The 22282-nt window shown below is 35.0% G+C and overlaps 4 protein-coding genes across 6 annotated transcripts; 1 reads left to right on the top strand and 3 right to left on the bottom strand.

The window, feature by feature from the left end:
• The first annotated feature begins 145 nt into the window (after positions 1–145).
• On the top strand, positions 146–5013 carry LOC117210113 (histone-lysine N-methyltransferase eggless). 2 transcript variants are annotated; one of them, XM_033452799.1, is made up of 15 exons: positions 146–451; positions 584–854; positions 952–1081; positions 1152–1295; positions 1372–1733; positions 1816–2045; positions 2127–2535; positions 2606–2839; positions 2932–3085; positions 3185–3276; positions 3359–3526; positions 3588–3896; positions 3959–4221; positions 4312–4639; positions 4757–5013. In XM_033452799.1, exons 2-15 carry the CDS (start codon positions 624–626, stop codon positions 4961–4963), a joined length of 3261 nt encoding a protein of 1086 aa, XP_033308690.1. In that variant the 5' UTR covers positions 146–451; positions 584–623; the 3' UTR covers positions 4964–5013. The 2 variants fall into 2 exon arrangements, with proteins under 2 accessions (XP_033308690.1, XP_033308689.1); XM_033452798.1 differs by having other exon boundaries at positions 2932–3276.
• Positions 5014–5557: 544 nt separating this feature from the next.
• Positions 5558–7238, bottom strand: LOC117210155 (myotrophin-like). Of its 2 annotated transcripts, XM_033452890.1 has the most exons (4): positions 7151–7238; positions 6993–7073; positions 6617–6727; positions 5558–6417 (listed from the first exon to the last, which is right to left on the bottom strand). In XM_033452890.1, exons 2-4 carry the CDS (start codon positions 7059–7061, stop codon positions 6241–6243), a joined length of 357 nt encoding a protein of 118 aa, XP_033308781.1. In that variant the 5' UTR covers positions 7062–7073; positions 7151–7238; the 3' UTR covers positions 5558–6240. The 2 variants fall into 2 exon arrangements, with proteins under 2 accessions (XP_033308781.1, XP_033308780.1); XM_033452889.1 differs by having other exon boundaries at positions 6993–7190.
• A 583-nt stretch (positions 7239–7821) lies between these two features.
• On the bottom strand, positions 7822–21666 carry LOC117210333 (uncharacterized abhydrolase domain-containing protein DDB_G0269086-like). The gene is made up of 4 exons (XM_033453274.1): positions 20091–21666; positions 17225–18410; positions 14846–17159; positions 7822–8864 (listed from the first exon to the last, which is right to left on the bottom strand). Exons 1-3 carry the CDS (start codon positions 21079–21081, stop codon positions 17099–17101), a joined length of 2238 nt encoding a protein of 745 aa, XP_033309165.1. The 5' UTR covers positions 21082–21666; the 3' UTR covers positions 7822–8864; positions 14846–17098.
• Positions 8521–14963, bottom strand: LOC117210334. The gene is made up of 2 exons (XM_033453275.1): positions 14846–14963; positions 8521–8864 (listed from the first exon to the last, which is right to left on the bottom strand). Exons 1-2 carry the CDS (start codon positions 14961–14963, stop codon positions 8521–8523), a joined length of 462 nt encoding a protein of 153 aa, XP_033309166.1.
• Positions 21667–22282: the final 616 nt, after the last annotated feature.

The raw sequence follows: 22282 nt of genomic DNA, 5'->3' as shown, positions 1-22282 counted from the left end.
TTGTTAATTGCGTTATTTAGTATCTAGATCTCGATTGACTAATATATAAATCACTCTTTTGATTATACCCAAATGCTTAAAAATTATATATTATGAGTTGTACCAGGATTTCCTCTACTTATATTTGAAATTATGAATGTTTCCCGCGCTAGTTATTTGGTAGGTGGCACTAATTTGTCTGGCTTTCATATCGTTCTGTTGTAAATAAACTAATAATGGACATTTTATTTATTATCATTAAGTTTTTTTGACCACCCGTGATATGAATAAATGTAAAAGGAATCAATGTATAGAATCAACAAAATATGAAATGTTTAAATATTTTTGTATGAATTAAATTCAAAATCGAAAAAAGTTGTCGAATAAGAACATATTTCATTAAATAGTTTCATCGAATAATGTATTAAAGAAATTGTGTTTATCTGCTATTAATGTAAAAATTGTTACTTTGGTAAATATTATCTTTTTTTACATTTTTAATACTTAATCAATATTTTAGTTACCTAACCTATATATTTGTTTTTATTTACATTTACGTTATTATACTTATCTGTAAATAAATAAACATTTCTTTGTTTCTAAGTTACCAGAAGATTATAATACTTTTAATAATATTGTACAAAATGGAAGTCATTGAACTTGTTTCGGATGATGAAGCATCAGGGGATAACACACAAAAAAATAGAAGTTCAATAATTTGCAATTCTAATTGTGTCAACTTTGAATGTTCTTCTGGAGTAGATATGAAATTAGCACCTTCTTTTGCATGCGCTTTTTATGGAGTGAATACAGAAAAAAAGAAAAAGCGTATGATATGTACAAAGTGTTTTATTGTTGCTTTAGAACACCAAAAGGTTTGACTTATAAAATATGTATTTTTGACTACTTAATGTGGTATAGTAAGAGACAGATTTTTGTTTGATATTTACACTATGATATTAATTTTCATAGCAATTGGTCGCAGCTTTAGTAGATCGTAAACCATTATTGAAGTGTGAATTTCCTGACCGTACAATGGAGGTAGAAATTTCTGATAGTGATGATTCAGATGATGAGAAAAAGAAAGATACATGTGATGAGGGTAAAATTAAAATTGTATTACAATGTATTATGTATATTTGAGATATTGGTACATGTTTTATTTGTTTCAGAAAAATATTTGCCAGAAGAAATGCTTGCGGATATGGAAGAAATGTTAGATAGCACATTAAACAATATTTTGGAGAAGTATGATGTTGACTATCAAATTAAACAAGCTCATAATGTACTAAAAGATCAGTGGGATAGAATAGATGGTATATAATTATTTTGCAAAGTATAATTTATATATATTTGTTACATTTGAATTAGATCACATAATTTTTTAAACAGAACAAAATGAAGTTCTGGATAAAACAATTAAAGATTTGATGTGTACTATGGATATGTTACGTAATAATTTATATGACGAATTCAGACCACAAATTCAAATGCTCGAAGAACTTCAAATAAATGATGGATATGTGGATAATGGATTTTATCCATTAGTGGCAACAAAAAAAGTTACACAAATAAGAATTGCCTCTTCAACGTTAGAAGATAATCAACCAGAAGTTTTACCAATTGAACAAGATAATAGCCAAGTTGTGGTTTTGGATTTACCTCCAATTGGTCCACTTGTGAGAGCACAGATAGATATTGATACCATTGTATATATTATGAAGCATCCACTTATGCCATGGATTAAAGCAAAGGTTTGTGAATATATTCTTACTTAAATTTTATACAAATAGTTCTACATTTAATCTACTTAAAGATTTACTTATTGTTTACTAGGTGCAAACTGTAGTCTATAGAATTCCCTTACATTGTCGTGTAAAATTATTACAAAAGAAGTATAATTCTGTTACTAAATCTGTTTCTGGTAAACAAATCGCAGCTGCTGTAACTAGCCAAGTAGTAATTCCAATTGGTACACGAGTAGTTGCTCTATTTAAAGACGTTTCATCTAGTAATTTTTATAGTGGAGTTATAGCTGAACCACCAAAAGCTACAAATAAGTATAGGTATATTTCATAGATGAAATTTTAAATAAATTAATAATATATGAATAATAGTAAGTAATAATAGATTTGTTACTTTTTTAGATATTTGGTATTCTTTGATGATGGTTATGCTCAATATGTTGAGCACAAATGTATTTATTTAGTTGCTGAATCTTCCAATAAAGTTTGGGAAGATATACCTAATGAATCTCGTGATTTTGTGAAGAAATATATTGAAACATATCCTGAAAGACCAATGGTCAAACTACAAACAGGACAAGTAGTAAAAACAGAATGGAATGGTAAATGGTGGGTTGCAAGAGTAATTCAAGTTGATGCAAGTTTAGTACAAATGCATTTTGACGCTGATGGAAGAACAGAATGGATCTACAGAGGTTCAGCTAGATTAGGGCCTTTATATATTGAACTTTTAAAAGCCAATGCTAGACAACAAGGACATCATGCATCTGTCAATACACCTAGTCGACATCGACTGCCTGCTATCTCTAATGTATGTGAATCATTTTAATTCTATTTTTATAGGAGATAATTAATTAATGTAAATCTTACTAATATTTTAGAAAAGCAATTTACCTTATGTAGAATATACATCTAATCTAGAACCTGACGAAGAAAGATTTTCTCAATTAGAAAAAGAACAGAATATAGTAAATGAAACTACAAATACAGTTACATCAAGTGCACCACAGCAATCACGTGCTGTTGCTAGAAAAAGTACAAGTAAAAAGCAAAATATTGTGGATACAAGTTCCTATAATCCTACAACAGAAACAAAACCTTCTCATAGTATCGTTGTAAGTGCATTAAATAAACTAATTATAATTCTTATAAGATAATTTAAAATGAGATATAAGATTTAAAAGCATATATTATCACTTCATCTTAGTACTACCAAACGCAGAACAAGATTCAAACAAAAAAATTTGTTCCACATAAATGTGGCCCTCAGTGCGTTCAAGGAATATCTTTTACACCTGATGACTTGAGAGGTTATTCACCTCTTTCAATACCATTACTTTGTGGTTGGAACAGACAACTTTGTAAATATCCAAAAGGCAAGAAAATTACATTATATCAAGCTCCATGTGGTGTCAGATTACGAAATATGGAAGAGTTACACCAATATCTTCGCAAAACAGGCAGCCCAATGTCAGTTGATTTATTTGATTTTGATTATTGGGTGCATTGTCTAGCAGAATTTGTCTTGGATAAATGTTTTATCAATATAAAGGTAAATAAAATATTACGATTATTGAGATAATTAATACTTGCTTAGTATTTTATAACTCAATCGTTCTTTTTTTAATTTCAAGGATCTCAGTTATGGTATAGAAAATGTACCAATACCATGTGTTAATGAATTAGATCACACTCAACCAGATACCATTAGATATAGCACTCAGAGAGAACCAACAGAAGGAGTTAATCTTAATTTAGATCCAAATTTCTTGTGTAGCTGTGATTGTGAAGACGATTGCCAAGTATGCTCTTTTTATAATAATTTAAATTATAAGATATCTAATTATATAAATCATTTTATAGGATAAAACAAAATGTCAATGTTGGCAATTAACAATACAAGGTGCTACTCTCGGAGGAAGAGTGCCAAATACATCTGTTGGTTACGTATATAAACGTTTACCAGAGCCAGTTACTACTGGAATTTATGAATGTAATTCTGAATGTAAATGTGCTGTAAAAACTTGCTTGAATAGAGTAGTGCAACATCCATTAACATTAAAATTACAAGTGTTCAAAACAGCTCCTCGGGGCTGGGGCATTCGATGTCTAAACGATATTCCTCTTGGATCTTTTATTTGTATATATGCTGGTAGATTACTTACAGAACAGGTAAAAAATTATAATAAGATATAGTACAAACAGTATAACTTATTTTAAGATTTATCTCTAAGGGAGCTAATGAAGGTGGTAAAAATTATGGAGATGAATACCTAGCAGAATTGGATTATGTGGAAGTAGTGGAAAGTATTAAAGAAGGATATGAAAGCGATGTTCTCGAATCAGAAATGCCATTATCTACCACAGAAGATAAAAAAAAATCTATAACTAGCGATGATGAGGATAATACGAAAATAAATGCAAATGATTCAGACGAAGATTTCAATGTTAGTAGATACTTAAATTTCAATGTAGATTCTACAGAACCTTCTATTAGGTAAGTAAAAAGTACTTAATTATTAATAAATGATGTAGTCTATATTAACAGAATATTAATAATAAAGAAAAATTATTAATAATGATGTAGAAAAAGGCTAAGAAAACGAAAACGAGATGATGTCAATCAAGATGGATCTGAAGAAAATAGCGAAGATGGACACGCTGCTAAAACCACCGAAAATATTACGAAGTCTTCTACCAATGAAAATCGTTCAAATGATCTAGATGCAATTACTATAAGTGATGAAGAAGAAAATAGAAGTGGCAGACGCGAACCAAGTAGATTTGATCCAACAGTGGAACCAACGCAAATAGAAAGACCTAAATTTAAATCAGTAAGAGATTTCTTTGGAGAAGATGAGGCTGTTTATATAATGGATGCTAAAACAACTGGAAATATTGGACGTTACTTAAACGTAAGATATATTTTAATTGAAACTTTTACATGACTAGAATACTTCAAAACAGAATTTGGTATTGTTACTTCTATTATTAACATTATATGTGAATTATAATTATTGGTCATTTTTCAGCATTCATGTGATCCAAACGTTTTTGTGCAGAATGTATTTGTAGACACACATGATGTAAGATTTCCATGGGTGGCATTCTTTGCTTTAAATTACATAAGAGCAGGTCAGGAATTAACATGGAATTACAGTTATGATGTTGGAAGTATACCAGGTAAAGTCATCATCTGTAAATGTGGTGCATCTAATTGTAGAGGTCGACTTCTCTAATATGTGACATACTTTATATAAAATTAATAAAATTTGATTAATAAACGTGATTTAGATTTCCCTTTTTTTTAAATAATATGATTTGTTATTATAAGTTGTATGAAATGCGCAACAAAGTATTTTGCTCATCATTAAAAAGATGTCATTTTTAAGTGGTTTAATAATATTTTTATTTTATATTTATATTGTATTTATTGAAATATTAGAAGTTAGTGTACAAAATAAAATAAATGCAGAAAATTTAAAAATCAACTGCACTATATTTTACAAACATAATGTTTTGTCTTAAAATATTTAATATGTTAATAGTGCATTTTATATATAGATATGATATGAAAAAAATAAGATATTAGCAAAAATATATATTTTATAACTATAATAGATACAATTTGTATTTTTGACAATTGACATTTGACAAATAAATTTTGGTATATAAAACGTTTTAATATATATATTATTAATAGTTTATTTTTATTATTTAATTGCATATATATTTTATTTTCTACTAATATATGTTATATTAATATACTGTAAGCAATAATATGTTGAGTAATAAATAAATGATAAATACAGGTTTAATAAAATACAATGATATACATAACAATGATGCACTGGTTTATTATTTTTGATTATTATACACCTTTAAAACTTCTTAAGACATGTTAGATAGTTAGTACCATAAAGATAGCTCTTTAATTTTCTTTTCTATAATTTATACATATCATTCTTGAAACTGAATTAAATTATGTAGTATCTTAATTCAAGCATTCAAATATTTCAATATATACTATAACTTTTTGTCACAAAAAGCTGTTTTAGTTAGTAGGTAGTTGTAAAAAAATGTATAAAAGAAATTTGTAATATTTGTAAATTAATAACAAATATTTAAAACACGATGCTGCTTCTTATAAATGTATCAAAATATCTCTTGCTATATAATGTTACATGCTTTAAAAATAAATTTGTTTCTATTGTTAGTTTGCAAAACAATCTGTATGATATAATATTTTAAAGCTGAAACTATATATATTTTAAATCTCTAAGAGTAACCATATAAAAGAATATGAGTTCATGATTATATGCTCCAGATGTGCAATATATTATTATAAAACTACATGTGTGTACCTATATGTTTTTGTTTTTTAATTTAAAGTGTATAAATATGATAGCCTAGTCATATGCAGAAAATCAAGACAAAGCAATGATGATACTCCTATGAGGAACATTAAAATACTAAAATAACAAAATTATTGCTTCATGATTTGTTTGGCTTTGTGCTAGTGGAATTTAAGCAATTCTTTGATCTCATCCTTTTCAGCAGCATCTAAATAATTTGTTCCATTTGGTGTCAATCCATCTGCTCTAGCTCCTTTTTCTAATAGTAATTTTACACAATTTGTATGTCCTTCCCAAATTGCTGCTAATAATGCTGTTATTCCATGTTTATCTGTTACCTGTAAGTGAATACATTTTGCTTAAATCATTGTAATACGATTCATTTTTAGTATAATTTCTCTAATGTTCATCTCTTATATTTCAAGTAAAACTAATAAAATATTATGTACAATGCTTAGTAAAAAGAAAGATAAATAAATTTTGAATATTTTCATGTTTCAATCTCACGCATATTATCTAATATTTATATACATTTACATTTGCATTTGCACCCTTTTCCAAAAGATATCTGACTACTTCACTTTGGCCATAATCAGCTGCATAATGTAGGGGTGTCCTTCCATCAATCATTTGATTGACATCAATATTCTACCAACAGGAATATATTTAGACAATTTAATATATGTTCACTTGTAAAAAAAGTGTATAACTAATTTGAAAAGGAAATATGAATGATCTTTACAACTATTAGTTTAATCGGGTAATTAGTATTTTTTTATATGTTTTGAACTATATAAAATTCTATGAATTCTATATTAAACATCATAAAGCGATATCTTTTTATGACGTTTCTGAGTAGCGGCAATCAAAAAGCAATAGAAGAAAAAGATGATTTAACGTTTCATATATTTGCCTTTTTCTCAACGATATCCCGCACTTGCTCCAAATCACCATTTTTTATTCCCCACACGAGTTCACTCATTTTCGTTGTAAGCTATTAGAAAAATTTTATATATCACACAGCCTCTCAAATTTCTACGTTTATTCTAATCAGTTCACGTTCGTACTCACTCAAGTCTCACGTCCATTAAATTTGGTTAAACAGCGAATTTCGCTGGAACAATCTTTCCAGGCTGCCAACATATATAATAATAAAATGAAATCTTCTAAGATACCAACATTAAAGATAGCGTACTAAAGTCAGATAAAATGAACGATTTTCTGTTCCAATTAAATAACCAATGCTTATTTTATAACTACAATTCTATATGGTGATATTAAAAACAAGTAATGAACTATACTGTTTAATTTTCAATTTGTGTCTATATTCAAAGTTCTCTCCAACTATGTATAGAAATAATGATAATAACAAGGTAGAAATTTTTTAATTTCTCAGTATTGCAAAAGTTATGCCTCTTTGTTTTTAATGTAAGTACAGTAATTTAGCGTATATAATTTAAAATTTATTTATTACAGCTGCTTTTTCATATTTCTTTAATTAAAATTCTATTAGTTATGTTTATAGAACAATTACAAGATCAACTTAAATACTATTTATTCTTCCCAGACATAATGATAATAAGATAAAGATTTCCCAAACACTTGGTAAAACAATTTTTTTCTTAAAAAATTTAAAAATCAAACAAATATTATGCACATTAATTTATATTAGGAAAGTAGTTACGGTATATTGTATTCACTATTGTCGGAAGTACGGGATAAAAAGTACACAGTGTATGTAATATTGAATTAAATAAGTATTAATTTAATCACATATAATTACAGTCACACATGTTTTTACATTACATACGCAAGACTTTCTACTTTTGGAGAAAAAGAAAGAATTAATTTCCTATGTGACAATTATTGTTTGGAGAAGGGAATAACAAAACGGCTATAGGAGCATCTAAGTCTCGACTTCCAGGACTAGGAGACTGAAGAAACTCAATATTTTCGAACAGATTCCGAAACACTGATATTACTTGTACACCATAGTTTATCAATGATAATGTTAACAATACGCTTACTTTTATCTAAGCTATGTATGTTTTGCTATTTTTTGATAAGTTCTTCGAGTTAACTCCTGAATTATATACAGTATATAATTTTAGTCTCGCATTAAGTTAAGTCGAATTGCGTTGAAGGGTAACAGGATGTTGTAGTAAACCGCCTTCTCGTGATGAAACAACGGGTATCGATGCGCGACGTTAAAAGTAATACATATTCTTTTTGCTTTAAGTAAAGACGTTACCGTTCTTTTCGACAAAAAATCTCAACTAAAATCATTTTTTCCTGTTTCAGTTATTAAAAACAGTTATCTCAGAATACGATAACAGATCTTCGACTTCTACCTTTTAATCGACCGTTCAATTTATTGTAGTTTGCGAAAGTCACGACCTGCATTTTTTTCGTTTCTTTGAAATTTTCTTTAAATTAAAAATTTAAGCCTTCGCCGGAGTCGCTTCCGGGGTTTTCTCGGTCTCTACGATTTCCGTGGGTGGAGGCAAAGTCGGAATTTCCGGATATTCGAGTTTCGCTCCTTCTTCGCATTCGAAAATGGGACAGCAGTCTGGGAACGTGGCAGTCTTGTTAGTTTTGTCTGACAGTTTGCATTTCGGGTTAGCCTTCGGCAGCGGTCCACAGTCTTCAACGAGTTCGAAGAGGCGACCAGAGTTATCGTCGGCTGGCACGCAAGTGGAACGGCCGCAGAATGGTGTCAAATCCCAGGATTTCGTTGGTTCGATGGTAGCGCATCTTGTTGAGGCGAAGCACATACCGGGGAAATCTAAAAAAAAAAAGAGTTAGATGGAACTATATAATTTATATCACAAAATTAATCTTTGGCAGTAAGAAATTAAAGTTTCGAATTTAATAATTCTTATCAAAATGTTATTATAACATTCGTATAAAATTTGTGCATGAAATTAAATTCTTTCTAATTCTCTATAGTTTGTTATAATGTTATATCATAAGTAATTGAACGAGTAATCGAATATCGTAACAACTAGACAATCGCTAATATTTTTACGGAATACAAGTTTCTGAATTACATAAAATATATTACATAAAGAAGATATCGGATTGATATGTTGTATTAACTAGAACACTAGATTTGATTACGTAACGGTACAGTCTTTTATGCAATAAAACGTAGCAAATGGTAGCCTTTCTTTGTGGAGAAAGGAATCCATATCGTTTAATTTACTAGGAATAACCGGAATCTTCTACCCGGAAGGTATTGCGTATTTAGAACTGGATTTTTTAGCAAGTAAAAGCAAGTAAAAAGCAAGTAAAAAAACAAGAAGCGATTAATCGTGGTCTATAGTAAATATCCTTATCAAATATCAAATTATTTCCGCGATTCCTAAAAAAAAAAAAAAATTAGAAGAAAAAAATATACATGGCATTCAACATGGTTTTTTTTAAAAAGGAGCAAATCTATATAATTGCAGTAAAAAATTTTTTATATTTATTATATTTATATAATTTCTTCAAGATGTTTTGAATTCCAAATGAATCATCAGCGGATTTTCACCAACTGTGACGTAAAAGTAAAATCTCATTCTATAAGAGCAACGACTTGTACAGGTTGTGATTCTTCGACAGAATGCATCGGTACCGCGCACGATGCGTGGACGTGCTGCATTATCTGATTACACGCACACCTGTGAAAGGTTTCATTACTTTCTAACATTAAGCCATTTTTAACGTCTCGTCGCGCCTTCTAAGTTTATACAGACACACACACGCACGGTATTCTATTATAATGCGTCTCGATCGATCGTAGATAGATGACAGAGGAGTTTCATTGGTGCCGATCGGGCTAGAAACTTCAAGGAGAAATACTTTCACTGTCACGCCGTGTTACCACTTGTGTAATTATCGCAAACTCTGACTAAGCCAATTGCCATACTTTTTTACTTCTTTCTTTTTTCTATTATAGAGTTCCCTGGATTTAACAAGGAAAGTGAATCGCTTGAAATGATTAGAAGATGATTGAATAGAAAGCTTTTATCGCTTGGCAAGATAACGTAATACATCGAGAACTTTAACATAATGTACAAGTTGAAAAATTAAGATAAAAATTGTTTAAAACAATTAAAAAATTACTGAAGTATCTGTCACTTAGGGGGTAAAGTATAACTCGTTCTTCACGTATTTGTGCATTGATATTTGTGTATTTCAGATCTATAGAAGGGACGATAATGGCAGAAATAAAAGAAAACTTTATTCGAAAAAATTATTCAAAAGCTATTTAGCGTTCTTTCCTTTTTAACGATTCGACTTTTTAAACATTACGCAATATGAATGTCTAATTAATTATGAAAGGAAGACGCAATGTCTAAAAAAATAACAAGTATGTCGCTCAAACATGAGTCGCTTGTTACCTTCTAGGAATAAGATTTATTTGAATAATGACGTGTCTGTTACCGTTTTCTCAATGCCAGTTTCGATACGTCGAAGGCATAAAACGATGGGCGTTTACGCCAACGCTAAAAGTGTCGTGGTATACGACACCAGTTCTTGCGAGTCACCTGGATCATAAGAAAGTGATTCGGGAGCCTTTATTGTAAATGATCGGATGTTCAATGGAATATTCCAAATCGAGGAACATTTTGACTCGATATCGATGAGATACAGATACAAGGTTTTTCCTTCTAATACTTTTAAACACCATAATCCATCTTTCATGCAAACTTCATACAGGGAATTAAGTGCTTAGCAAAATTATAATCATATAATAAAACTCATAATTTCCAATTCATCGTAATGACATTGATTTATTTGAAAGTAAAGCTAAATATAAAATTTAATTCTTAATGATTCAATTGATGGGCGATAACCAATATGGAATCCAGAATCATCGTTGCATCGTGAATTTCAAATTCCGTATACACGTGTACAACTGCAAACAGTACAATTGTTGCGAAAATAAAGTGAGTATGTGAGCAGTTTCACTTTCCTTTCTATATGGAACATACGTGATCTTAAAAAATGTTATTGAATGTGATTTACGCTAATTAATAGCAGGATTGCAGATTCGAAGGAAAGAGAAGCGTGCTATTCATACGCTAACCGAGAAAAGTAACTCGAAAAGAGAAAGGGATGATGAAGTCGACTTCATGGTTTGCTGTGCAATTTTGTTAATAACATTGTAAAATTGCTGGCTACGGAAAAACTTTAATCTGACGCCATTCACATGGTAAAAGGCAACAATTTCGACCGGTAAATTGGTAAAAATCGTAGACTTTTTATCGCCATCACTGAGTTGAATGTATTGATCTGGAAGGAGTTATAACATACAAACACGGTGCAAATTAATTTGTAATTTTCATGGAAAGAGCTCTGGCCTCGTCACTTTTAAAGCGAGCCATTTAAGGAAGAGGTATAAAGAATGATTTATAGTGGACATTCTTAGACTTTCACCGACATTAAAGATTCATCTGTCTGCAAGGGTCGACTTTCATGCTCGTAGGAGTAACGTTACGTTCACTCACTTTGTTTTTTTCGTCGCGGTTGGCTACGTTTCCGTCTGTTAACGCTTTTCATGGCTCGTGGATCATCAGTGACCCATGATATTCCAGATAGAAATAGAACTTTCATTGAACGGACAAATATGTTCTTCGTTATACTCAAGTAAGATAGATGAGCGAAAAGATCAACGTACCAGATGTATTAAAATGTTTACTTAGAGAACCTTACATGGTGTGTATAGTTATAGAACTCTAATGATATGAAACGTGTTAAGATCTAACTAATTAAATATTTGTCATCTTGAAATGAAATTACTTAACAATTTTACTTAATAATTATTTAAATCTAAGCACGTTTTATTGTGCTCATAATGTAGTATTCTCGCATATATTAGTTTATAATAGTATATAACATAATAGCTTGTCAATTTCAATAACGCTAATTAAGTAGGAACATGAGATAGAGATAATCATAGCTCCTGTCGCTTGGTTGTCCGATCAATAAATCTGCGATCCGACATTTCAATAAACACGCGATATTCTCGAGAAATAACACGTTATCTATTGTATGGTTAATCAATGATGCATGTCGCGTTTAGAAAATTAGTCACTCGTCACAGGCCACGATCACGAATTGCACATCGAGAGAATAATCGAAGGGTAACGATCTCCCGGTTGGAAAGTCGCGAAGCTAAGGGGAACAACAGAGTGCAATCAGCCTCTTTCTTACGAATTTTCATTCTGGCCCCGCTTTCGTCGCCGATGACCCAACCCAAGACCTACTTTCTGTAATCATCCTGTTTCAAAACGGGTACACTCGAACCAATGTTCGTGACTGTGTAAAACTTAACTCCAATGGGAACACGCTCACCTGCACTTAAATAGACATATTTCTCGTTTTTTATATTTCGATGTATTCATTTTTTCATGCATAATAATATTTAATACGTGCATAAGTTTTGTGAAGAAATTTATAAAACTTTGTAAAGGCTCTCCTGTTCACGAAAAGTACAATATTTATTGTATCGCGTGTTTCAAAAAATTTATAAAGTAATGGTAAAAATGTATCTCATATTTGTCTTATCTTTTTTTTACAGATTACAAATTTTCGTTCGCATTATTTTCGTGTCACTCTGTATACCTATTGGCAAACCAATCGTGCGTGGAATGTGATTATGGAACGGAGTAAACAATCGTCTAGCTGTCTTCTACTGAAAATTTCATAATGTCACCTAATTTCATTATCTTTGTTTCGATAGGATTGAATAAAATAAATGTTCTCAATGCGTAAATGACGTTCAAGACATCGTACATAAACGTACCTACGACGACACCATGTTCAGCATTCGCCGCTAGCAACTCATCAGCAATTCGATTATTCATCGGAATCTAGGTCTGGAGCGAAAAATACGGAGTAACCAGGCCACAGTCTGTGAATCAGCAAGACGCTATCTCCAGATTGTTCTTAGATCCTTCTCAACGATCTCTAATTATAGATTATTGGAACGATCAACAAACGAGGAGAATCAAGGACTATGTTCTGCATCGTTAACGATTACCGTCGATAAATGGTCCAGACTCACGACTTCACGGAAGATTTCTGTGTGATAAAAGTCGCCAACTTGCTTCCTATTCGATTTGTATGGATACTGTGTTCTTGAAACGTCGTTGTGTTTATGTATGTTTTATGTTTGCCTAGCTATACGCTACTAATGTTTTTACCTTTGAAGAATTACAATTCGCATCTCATGGACTCGATACGCGAAAAACTGACTTTGCTGCGGTAAATAGAATGACACTTAATTATAAAAAGATAACATTATTCTAATAAGAGATTAAAACGTGGAAAGTAGTTTTTGTAGAAGGTATTTTACGGTGAACGGTAGGTGAAGTCGAAGCTTATCCGAACACGTATATCCCATATAAAGAAAAGGCTGGAGGGCAGGTTGCGGGATCGATCGAAGAAGAAGAAACGAGTCTTCGCAGTACGAAGACTTTCACGCGATGATGGTCTTGTTATTGTTTCCTATTCTTCTGTTCGTGTAAGTACGTTATTCACCTAAATTGTCACATAACTGTGGATCTACAAACCTATGAAAACGCTTATCTTCTCGATCTATCTTTTTCTTATTTTTTTTAAACGAGGGAAAACATACATGTATCCGCCTTTGTTTGTACTGTTGCAAACATGTCACGACATGGTGAATAATGCGAGAGGACAAGATGGTAACGACAATGGTAGGGTGAAAAGAGCGTGGTTTCAAGGACCTGATTCCTCTATCGCGAATGGAAAGTCGAAGAAGCAGGAATTGTCAAATGAAACTGTGATTTATGCCCATTTCTGCAAACTCGTTGGTATGGTCGCTTCATTTGCAATTCTGGGAATGGTTTTCAAGTCGAACGACTGACGATCCGAGGCAAAGGATGGAGAAAATGTCGAACAATTAACAAGATACGTTTACGCGGTTTTCGATTTTCTCTGCTGATCAGTTTGCTCTTCAAAAGTAATACTGATTCTTAGGCATACGTTATGAATGTGTGTATGTTTTTTAAAGTATTTTCTAAGTGATTTCAGTTTTGGCAAAATGATAAAAATCGTTCTACTTTCGTGTCACGTATGTACCGGGTCACGTCTGCCGTTTCAAAGAACCGCCACACCGTCATCCTGACATACGTTTCTAGGTAAGAATAATACCGTTTGTGGTAGTACGATTGGATGTTGTTAATGCAAAGGAAAAAGGGGAAAAGAATTTATTCGAGTAAAATCGATTGATTTGACAAAATTATCGTGGATAGTATTCTTTTTCTACAATTTTTATTAAAATTGTAACGGCAAACATGTAATAGTTTTGGTATACTTTAGATTCTAAACTACTTTAAATTGTGACGTTTCGTAAAAAATGTTTTACCTTCACAGTATGGCGCAGCTTGCTGTAGTTTTGGAACAACAGATATACAGAAATATGTTATGTTTCATGAGATTCATTATAAAAAATTCTACCTACATTGCTTAATCACCATTTAAATATTTTTAAAAGTTTTAGAACTATCTTTCAGTATCTGGCATAGTTTAATTAGCTTCGTTAGAATTGGCGACCAAATCCATTTACCAGGCTTTCCTAAACGCCTGACAAAAAACATTAGACATTGGTACCACGATATTATTTCATATTTCTATGTGCGCGAGAGAGATCTAGATATACATATTGCAAGGAACTACATAAACCTTTCAAATTCCAGAAACGTTCATGAAGAAAGAAAGAAAAATAGCCCTCAGAAAAATAGAACTCACCGCGAAGAACGTCAGCAGGTATGAGTCTTCTAAACGTTTTAGGACGTTCTTCCTCCTTCTTCTCCTCGGCGGCGAAAACGATCGCTGCGACAAGCAACAGGACCGGGACGAGCTTCATGATCTCGACGATGACACGGACAGAGAGAGAGAGGAAGGAGAGAGCAGACCCAGCGTACCTCTGAAGAGGAAAGGAAAAAAAGGATCTTCGTGTACTCTGATTAAGACTGGTTGGGTCCGATTCTCGTACCGGCATTTTATAGCTGTTCATGGGGCGGGGTCCTGTCGTCCCCACCAAACATTTATAGTCTCTCACCTCTTGAACCACCAGTCACCAAAGAATCGTTCGCGTCCCCCGATGCTCGATCGTGTGAGCTCCTCGTTCCTTGACGACGGACGCGCATGTATACACCTAATCGGTACATGAAGTGTACGATAATATACATATATACTTTGCTCTCACACCATCGAAATATGTAAATCGAATCAAATCCACAACCAATGTATTCCACTTGAGAGCGATACATATGACAAAGTGGGTTACCATTTGGTTTACGGATCTTTCATCCTTTTTTTCCTCGTTTCCTTTTTGATTTTGTTATACCAAGTTTCTTGGGCCGCTATTTTTATTCATTCATTAGTGGTGATCAAAGTATTCTTGATTCGATTAATTAGGAGAGAGCCCCAAAAGTATTCGTGATCTCTTAATTAGTGCATCTATACGATTGATATCTCCATAGGAGAATAAAGATTTAATAAAGATACGCGCTATATTAGTTAAGTCTTTCACTGGCATAAATATTATGAAGAAATAACGATGTAATATATTAAGAATAATTAGTTTAACGAACGTTACTAAAAGTTGGAAGAATACATCTGTAACCAGTTGTACTTTCAACAGATCGTCGATAGCTAATGTATTAATTAGCGCTCTATGGATATTTGATTCAAGTTTTCTATCGTAATTTTAGCATAAGGTACAAATCGAAGTAAAAGTTTATATGAATCCAAATTCGTGACAAAGTATATTATATTCAGTTCAGTGAGCATCAATTTTACAACGTCGAACAAAGGGGACTAACAACTTGTTCGTGATCGGGTCACGTGTCGCGAAATCGTCATTGTATTCGAGGAAAAGAGGCTGGGGCTAACCCGTTCTCCTTTCGTTCGCCGGTTTCGTCGTTCTACCACGCACGATGCGCTCTCTTAGAGGCTGAAACAGTCGAATCTTTCACAAAACATCGCTTACCACATCACGAGTTTGCCATTATAAAAACTTGTAAAAGCGTATCGCATATACTTACTCGATGGTAATTGCCAAGCGATTAGGATGCACGCGTGCCCGTTTCGTAGGGTTGATGCAGAAATTTCGACGGCGATGTTTCGTGTCTGTTAAACTATATTCTTTTTAACCAACTTTCGCTGTTTCATTACAGTATCTTGTGGCCAATTAAAGAAGCGGCGTTCTCTCGAGAGCACTACTGTCGCGTAAGAAAACAATAATAACGGGCCATAGAGAGTTTCTTCCGGGCCATTTGAGCCAACAAGTAGGAAGCTAATCGGGTCTAGGTACCTTATGGTTAATAGCGTTTACGTAACAACCGTACGCAATATAGAAATTACGATCGAACTTTAAAAAAATGGAGCTGATAATACCGTTTCTTTAACGTTCGCCAGTTACCACGAACCTGCTCGGTGTGCGATAAATTTATTAACCGCGCAATCGCGTTTTATCATTCTGTTATGCATAATTAACGAGCTGAAATTATGAAAAGTGATCGCAAAGTAAAATCGCGCGATATCACGGAGGAAAGTAAAGAAGAAAGGGAAAGTTGCCTAGTGGCATCGTTCTTCCGAGTGAAGAGACTGTAACCTTCTGAATCACCGATCTCGGAACAAGTTCGTGGTATTTCAAGCGTTAGAGATCCTGTCTTATACCATGAATGTCATTTCTGTAAACAGGTACGTGTTCAGACTTATATCGAAATACACGACGTTCAACCATTCCTTGAGAATAATTTTTGATGATGTTGATATTATAAATAACATTACAGGGATTCCACGAGGTTGTTCTAACATACGTTTGACGAATTATTAACTTCTACGCTATCATGGATCCCTAACGACGGTGAGGCAAGGAACAAAGAAACAGGTATATGCCAGGAAGAAGAGTGAAATTTTTGCTCATTTGCTAGAACAATTTAATAATGTCATCCGTACAATTTCGATTCGCATTTACTAAACTGGTGTCTCTAATCATCTCCTTTGCTTCTGCTCTATTCTATAATATACTCTGCTTGAAGATGTTGAACCTCTTCTGCGGAAATGTTCCTGTATTGCCGTCCTTAGCTAGATCTCTTCGAGTACCTCTTCCCTACTTACTTCACTGACCATTCTTCGGTGTTTTCCTTCTTCAATGGGGAAAGACGTGCCAACGGAGGTAACTTAAGCTCTCCTGCCCATGCACCAGCTTCGGCGGATGCCTCTGAAGTCGCCGCAGCGGCAGATGCAGAAGCTTGTGCTTCCGCAGCAGCGGAGGCGGCTGCTTGTGCTACACCAGCGGCGCTCTCCGCTTGTGCCGAGGCTTCTTCTTCCGCCTCAGCAATGGCGTTCACTGCGGTCGCACGAGCTGCGGCTGCGTCTGCGACTGCTCTGGCTTTTGCGGCCGCAACGGCGGCAGCTGCTGCATCTGCTTCCGTTTTCACCGCAATTTCGGCAACTTTAAGGGCGAGTTGTGTTGCCTTGGCAGCAGCGGCGGCTTTAGCCTGGGCTTCGGCGGCGGCTGCAGCCTCAGCTTGCGCTAGCTCGTTCGATTTTTCCGCTTGGAGAGCAGCACGGGCATTCGCAGCAGCGGCGGTCGATGCGAGCGTTTCCGCCTTTCCGGAGGCAGCCCTGGCCGAGGCCACGGCCGACTCAGCTTCCTCAGCAGCCTCTGCGGCCTCTAAGCTAGCCTTCGTCGCGATTGCTGCGGCGGCAGCCGCTTTTCCTTGTGCTGCTGCTGCTGCAGCAACCAACGCAGCAGCACTGTTGGTGGATTCACCTGCATTCGCGGCAGCTGCCGCTGCTGATTTTGCTTGCGCAGCGGCGGCGGCTTGTGCCTCTGCTGCAGCTTGTCCCGCGCCAAGGGAAGTTGCGATAGCCTCGCCAGAGGCCGCCGCTACTTCCGACGCCCCGGTTCCTAGTTTCTTTCCAAGGATAGGTTCGCCCTTTAGTATGAGCTCGTCCTTCGTGGCAGTTGTCAAGCTCGCTATCTCGGTTTCTGACGTCAATGCCTCGCTTTCTGACGCCAATGCCTCGCTTTCCGAAGCCAATGTCTCACTTCCTGACACCAATGTCTGGCTTCCTGACACCAACGTCTCGATTTCTGAGGACGATGACGTTTCGGTCTTGACCTTTCCTACTTGCGCATTGGCAATGAGTGGTTTGCTTGCGCTGGCCAGACCCCAAACCAGCAGGGACACCGCGAGTATCGATGGAATCTTCATCTTCGAGGCTGCTTCGCAAGATTGATGCCGATTGGGACACGATTTGCCCGTTTTATACGGCCATTGGCAATTGTGAAAACATCGTTGTTATTACGCGAAATGTTGTTTCATGGGTTTCTAAATATTTCTTTATCTTTTCTCGTCGATATCATTATTGGTCGAACCAGAGTTTATTTAGGTGGATTCGAGTCTGAAATATAGCGTTTGTTTCCTTTCCGGGCTGGTTCGGTATTGTTCGAATTATTGCAAGATTTTGGCGGCGAACATTTATTATTTCAATTGTACCGACCCAAAAGTAAAGTAATTGCTTTTGGAACCCGTGTTTTGAGAGAAAAACAAACGTTTGGGAATTTTATCGGTATTTCAATTATTCTGCTTCAAGTATTCGTCACATTTAAATTTATAAAAAATATTATATACATGTTTATATCTTCTAGCGTGAAATGTTGCTTTTAACATAGAATGCAAATGTCGTCATTGACATTGAACACTTTTACTAAGATAGCATGCATTTCACCTTTTCAAGATGTATTCGTGCTTTCTCTTAATTAAAAGTGATTCTGGATATTCACCGCGTCTATGCTGAGTGCTTAGTATTCTCCATTAATTCGAAATATTATTTTCTTATTTGCTACTTTCTCAAGCCTATCATTTAATGATTCAGTGTTCCAATATTTCATCGAATCCTGTGGCACAAATGTTTAAATCAGTTGTGATTTCACTATTATTATTTGCTGCTGCGATTTGGACATTTAAATATTTTTAGTGTAGCTTATATTTCTCAATATTTAGAGACGAAAGTAGTGACAGCAAAATAAAAAGTTGCAAAGAAGGCAATTGAGGAAGGCAAAGGCAAATTAAAGTAAATTTATTTATTACATTCATAGTCTACAAATATATTCGATTAAAATAACATGCTTCACGTAATTATTAAATACTGTAGGTGCTATAAAAGATAAGCTAATCTCTTATCTGCTTTCCAATGTATGCATTAAACAATCACTATTTCGTTTCGCATAATTATTCAGTTGTATTCGATAATCCAATATTTATCGACCAATGTAGCCGTGCATGATTAAGTAATTAGACACCGGTTTTAATGTACATAAATTTAAATAAGTTAATTAAAGTTTGCATACTTTTGTGATAATTTATACTCATATATTTAGTAAGTGTTATTTACTAATTTACTAACAGTAAATACTTGTTGTTTTAATCTAGATCAATTTAATGCAAACCGGCCTGATCTAAGATAACTGTATTTAACGTATATTTATATGTAGTCGAATTGTATACACACATGTGTATTATACGTTCAAAATACAAGTTATTTTTCATATTCTACGTTAGAAACATTTATCAAATATACAAGATTATAAGAAGACATATTAATTGTTTAAACTTTCATATACTAGAAATCGCAGGCTGCTCTACCGTTGCCGACATCCAGCATCTTAAAGCCGAGCCAGGCATGACTTCAACTCAGCAATCTCACGAAAGATTCTATGGGAGATCCATCTATCACAAAGGATTGGAGAAAAGGAAGACAACGAAAATCATCAAGAAAATACATATTTGCTAAAACAGTGGACCTTTATTATCACGTAGGTAAGCTCACTTCGACAATGTTACTCTTAATTTTTATCGACTCCGTCTGTCGTTCTATAATCATATTCAAATAATTTTCTATCGTGCTCAATCAGAAATTTCTCAAAATCGTCTAAGAAAGACTTCCTCTTGTCCCCTTCAGATATCCCTTCATTTCGTGTCCTTGTCTAAAGCATCTAAGCTGGCACTAGCTTCAGCTAAGGCTTTAACTTCAGCGGCTGACTGAGCCGCGGCACCAGCGTCCCGTCCAAGTCCTAGAACAGCTCCATCTCCGATAGCTGCGGCTGCGGTGGCCTTCGCTGCCGCGGAAGCTTCCAGTTGTGCGGTTTGCGAGTTCTCGCTAGCCCAGTTGGAAGATCCCTCGGTGGCTGCTGCACCTGCGATCCGCGAAGCGGATTGTGCCTCCGCTGCAGCGGCAGCTTCTGCGCTGCTAGCGTCAGCGGCCAACACGGCGGCCTTACTAGTAGCGGCAGAAGTGGTTTCCGAGGAAGCGGTGGCCTTTGTTTCTGTAGCGGCTGCAGCAGCGGCGGTTTGGGCGGCCACTGCGGCGGACCATTTCGATTGCGCGGCGGATTGTTCTGCTCTGAGGGTGGCACCTGATTCGGCGGCGGCTAAGGTGGCGACACGTTTCTCCAAATCGCTGGAAACGTCTTGGGCGATGGTGGCCGTTCTGGAGGAGGCCTGGGCGCGTTCTAGCGCGGATGCGGCTGCGGCAGCCGCGGCGTCCGCGCGAGCAGAGGCAGCTTGTTGCTCAGATTGAGTTTTCAACGCTATCAAAGCCTTCTCCTGTGCCAGCAGCTGTGCCTGCGTTGCTTCTTTTACAGCGGCAGCAGCTTTGGCCGTAGCAGCAGCAGACGCTGCCGACGCACGCAAGAAAGCCTCAGCGAGGGCCAAGGCAGAAGCTTTCACTTTGGCGGATGCCTTAGCCTCTGCGGCTGCAGTTGCCTTGGTACTAGCCAGAGCCGCAGCTGTGCTCTCGCCGAGCTTCGGGGCGCCGTTCTCCTTTCGCTTCGCGCTAGTGTCCACGTTCTTCAATAGGAGCTGCTCCGCGAGGGCAGACTCCTGCTTGGGGGCACTGAGTTCGATACTTGCGTGCACCAGGCCCCATGTGAGCAGGCACGTGACGAAAATCGCTGGGATCTGCATGGTCGACGGAACTTTGCCGATTGATGCCGATTCTTCCGGCACGCGCCAGTTATATACCGGGGGTTGCAGTTGTACAAATAGTTAGGGCAAGCGTAGGGACTATGCAGTTGTGTAAATGCAGGAAGGTGTTGTTGCGATTGGCGTCATTACTCGCTGTCTCGCTTTGTTATTCTCACCTTGATGAAGTTGTAGCTTATTTTTTCGGACCCAGATAGTGTTTACAGGTGTGCTTTGCTTTGCCTGGTGAGGAACATGTGTAATTTTTGTTGTTCCAGCAGAGTTTTGTGTAGAAAGCAAATGTTTAGTGAAATAATAAAAAGATATGGTTGTCTGTTGTTCTATGGTATTTGAAGACGAATTTTTGGATTCGATGTTCAATATTATTTATCGATAATGTACATATTTAGAATTTTGAGGTATTAAAGCGTATTGTATGTACAAGGTAATTTAATTTGGTAGCTTATCAATGAAAGTAATTTTTAAATCCAATAGAGATATTTCTTTCGAAATTACGTCAGTAGCCATATGCCCATAAGATCTTGAACAGTACTTTAAAATTAGCATAGTAAATTAGCTATGACAGACTAAAACAGTTTGAAACGTCTTATAGTTTAGACTTGTTTTAATATTTTGATGTATAGATCAACAATTGCAGTATTAACAATTGCAATAATTACTATTATAAGTAGCATATACACATGTATCTACATGTCGTGTACATTTTTATACACTCTTCTTATACATTCTATACACATTTATTTCAAAAAATCTATCGAGGGTAAAAGTCCAATCTAGCTTTAATTAGTCGATTAATTTAATCAATTAATTAATCAAACCGACATCAATAGGATTATTTCTGTATAAAGTAACACACTGGTTTATTATTCATTTTTTAAACATTTTATTTACACCTTTCTATTTTTACATCTTCTCTTGAACAACAATGACATGTTACAAATGATGTCTTAAATTTCATGGGAAAATAAGATACGTAAGATGAAATACGCAAGATCGTATTCTTCGTAATCTTGTTTCGTATAAAAATTAAAAAATTCGATGGAACGAATCCATCCATTGTGAATTTAGTGTAGAATTTAAAAAAATTATGCGAGGAAAGTCTTTGTTTTCACCATGTTCAAATGTAATTACGTGATAATTATCGTTCAAACTTCCTCATATACTTATGTAATACATATATTAT

This window comes from Bombus bifarius, unplaced genomic scaffold, assembly GCF_011952205.1.
Source record: "Bombus bifarius isolate JDL3187 unplaced genomic scaffold, Bbif_JDL3187 scf7180000008199, whole genome shotgun sequence".
Lineage (NCBI taxonomy): Eukaryota > Metazoa > Arthropoda > Insecta > Hymenoptera > Apidae > Bombus > Bombus bifarius.
Note: the sequence above shows the minus strand (reverse complement) of the source record. Positions and strands in the feature narration are given on the sequence as shown.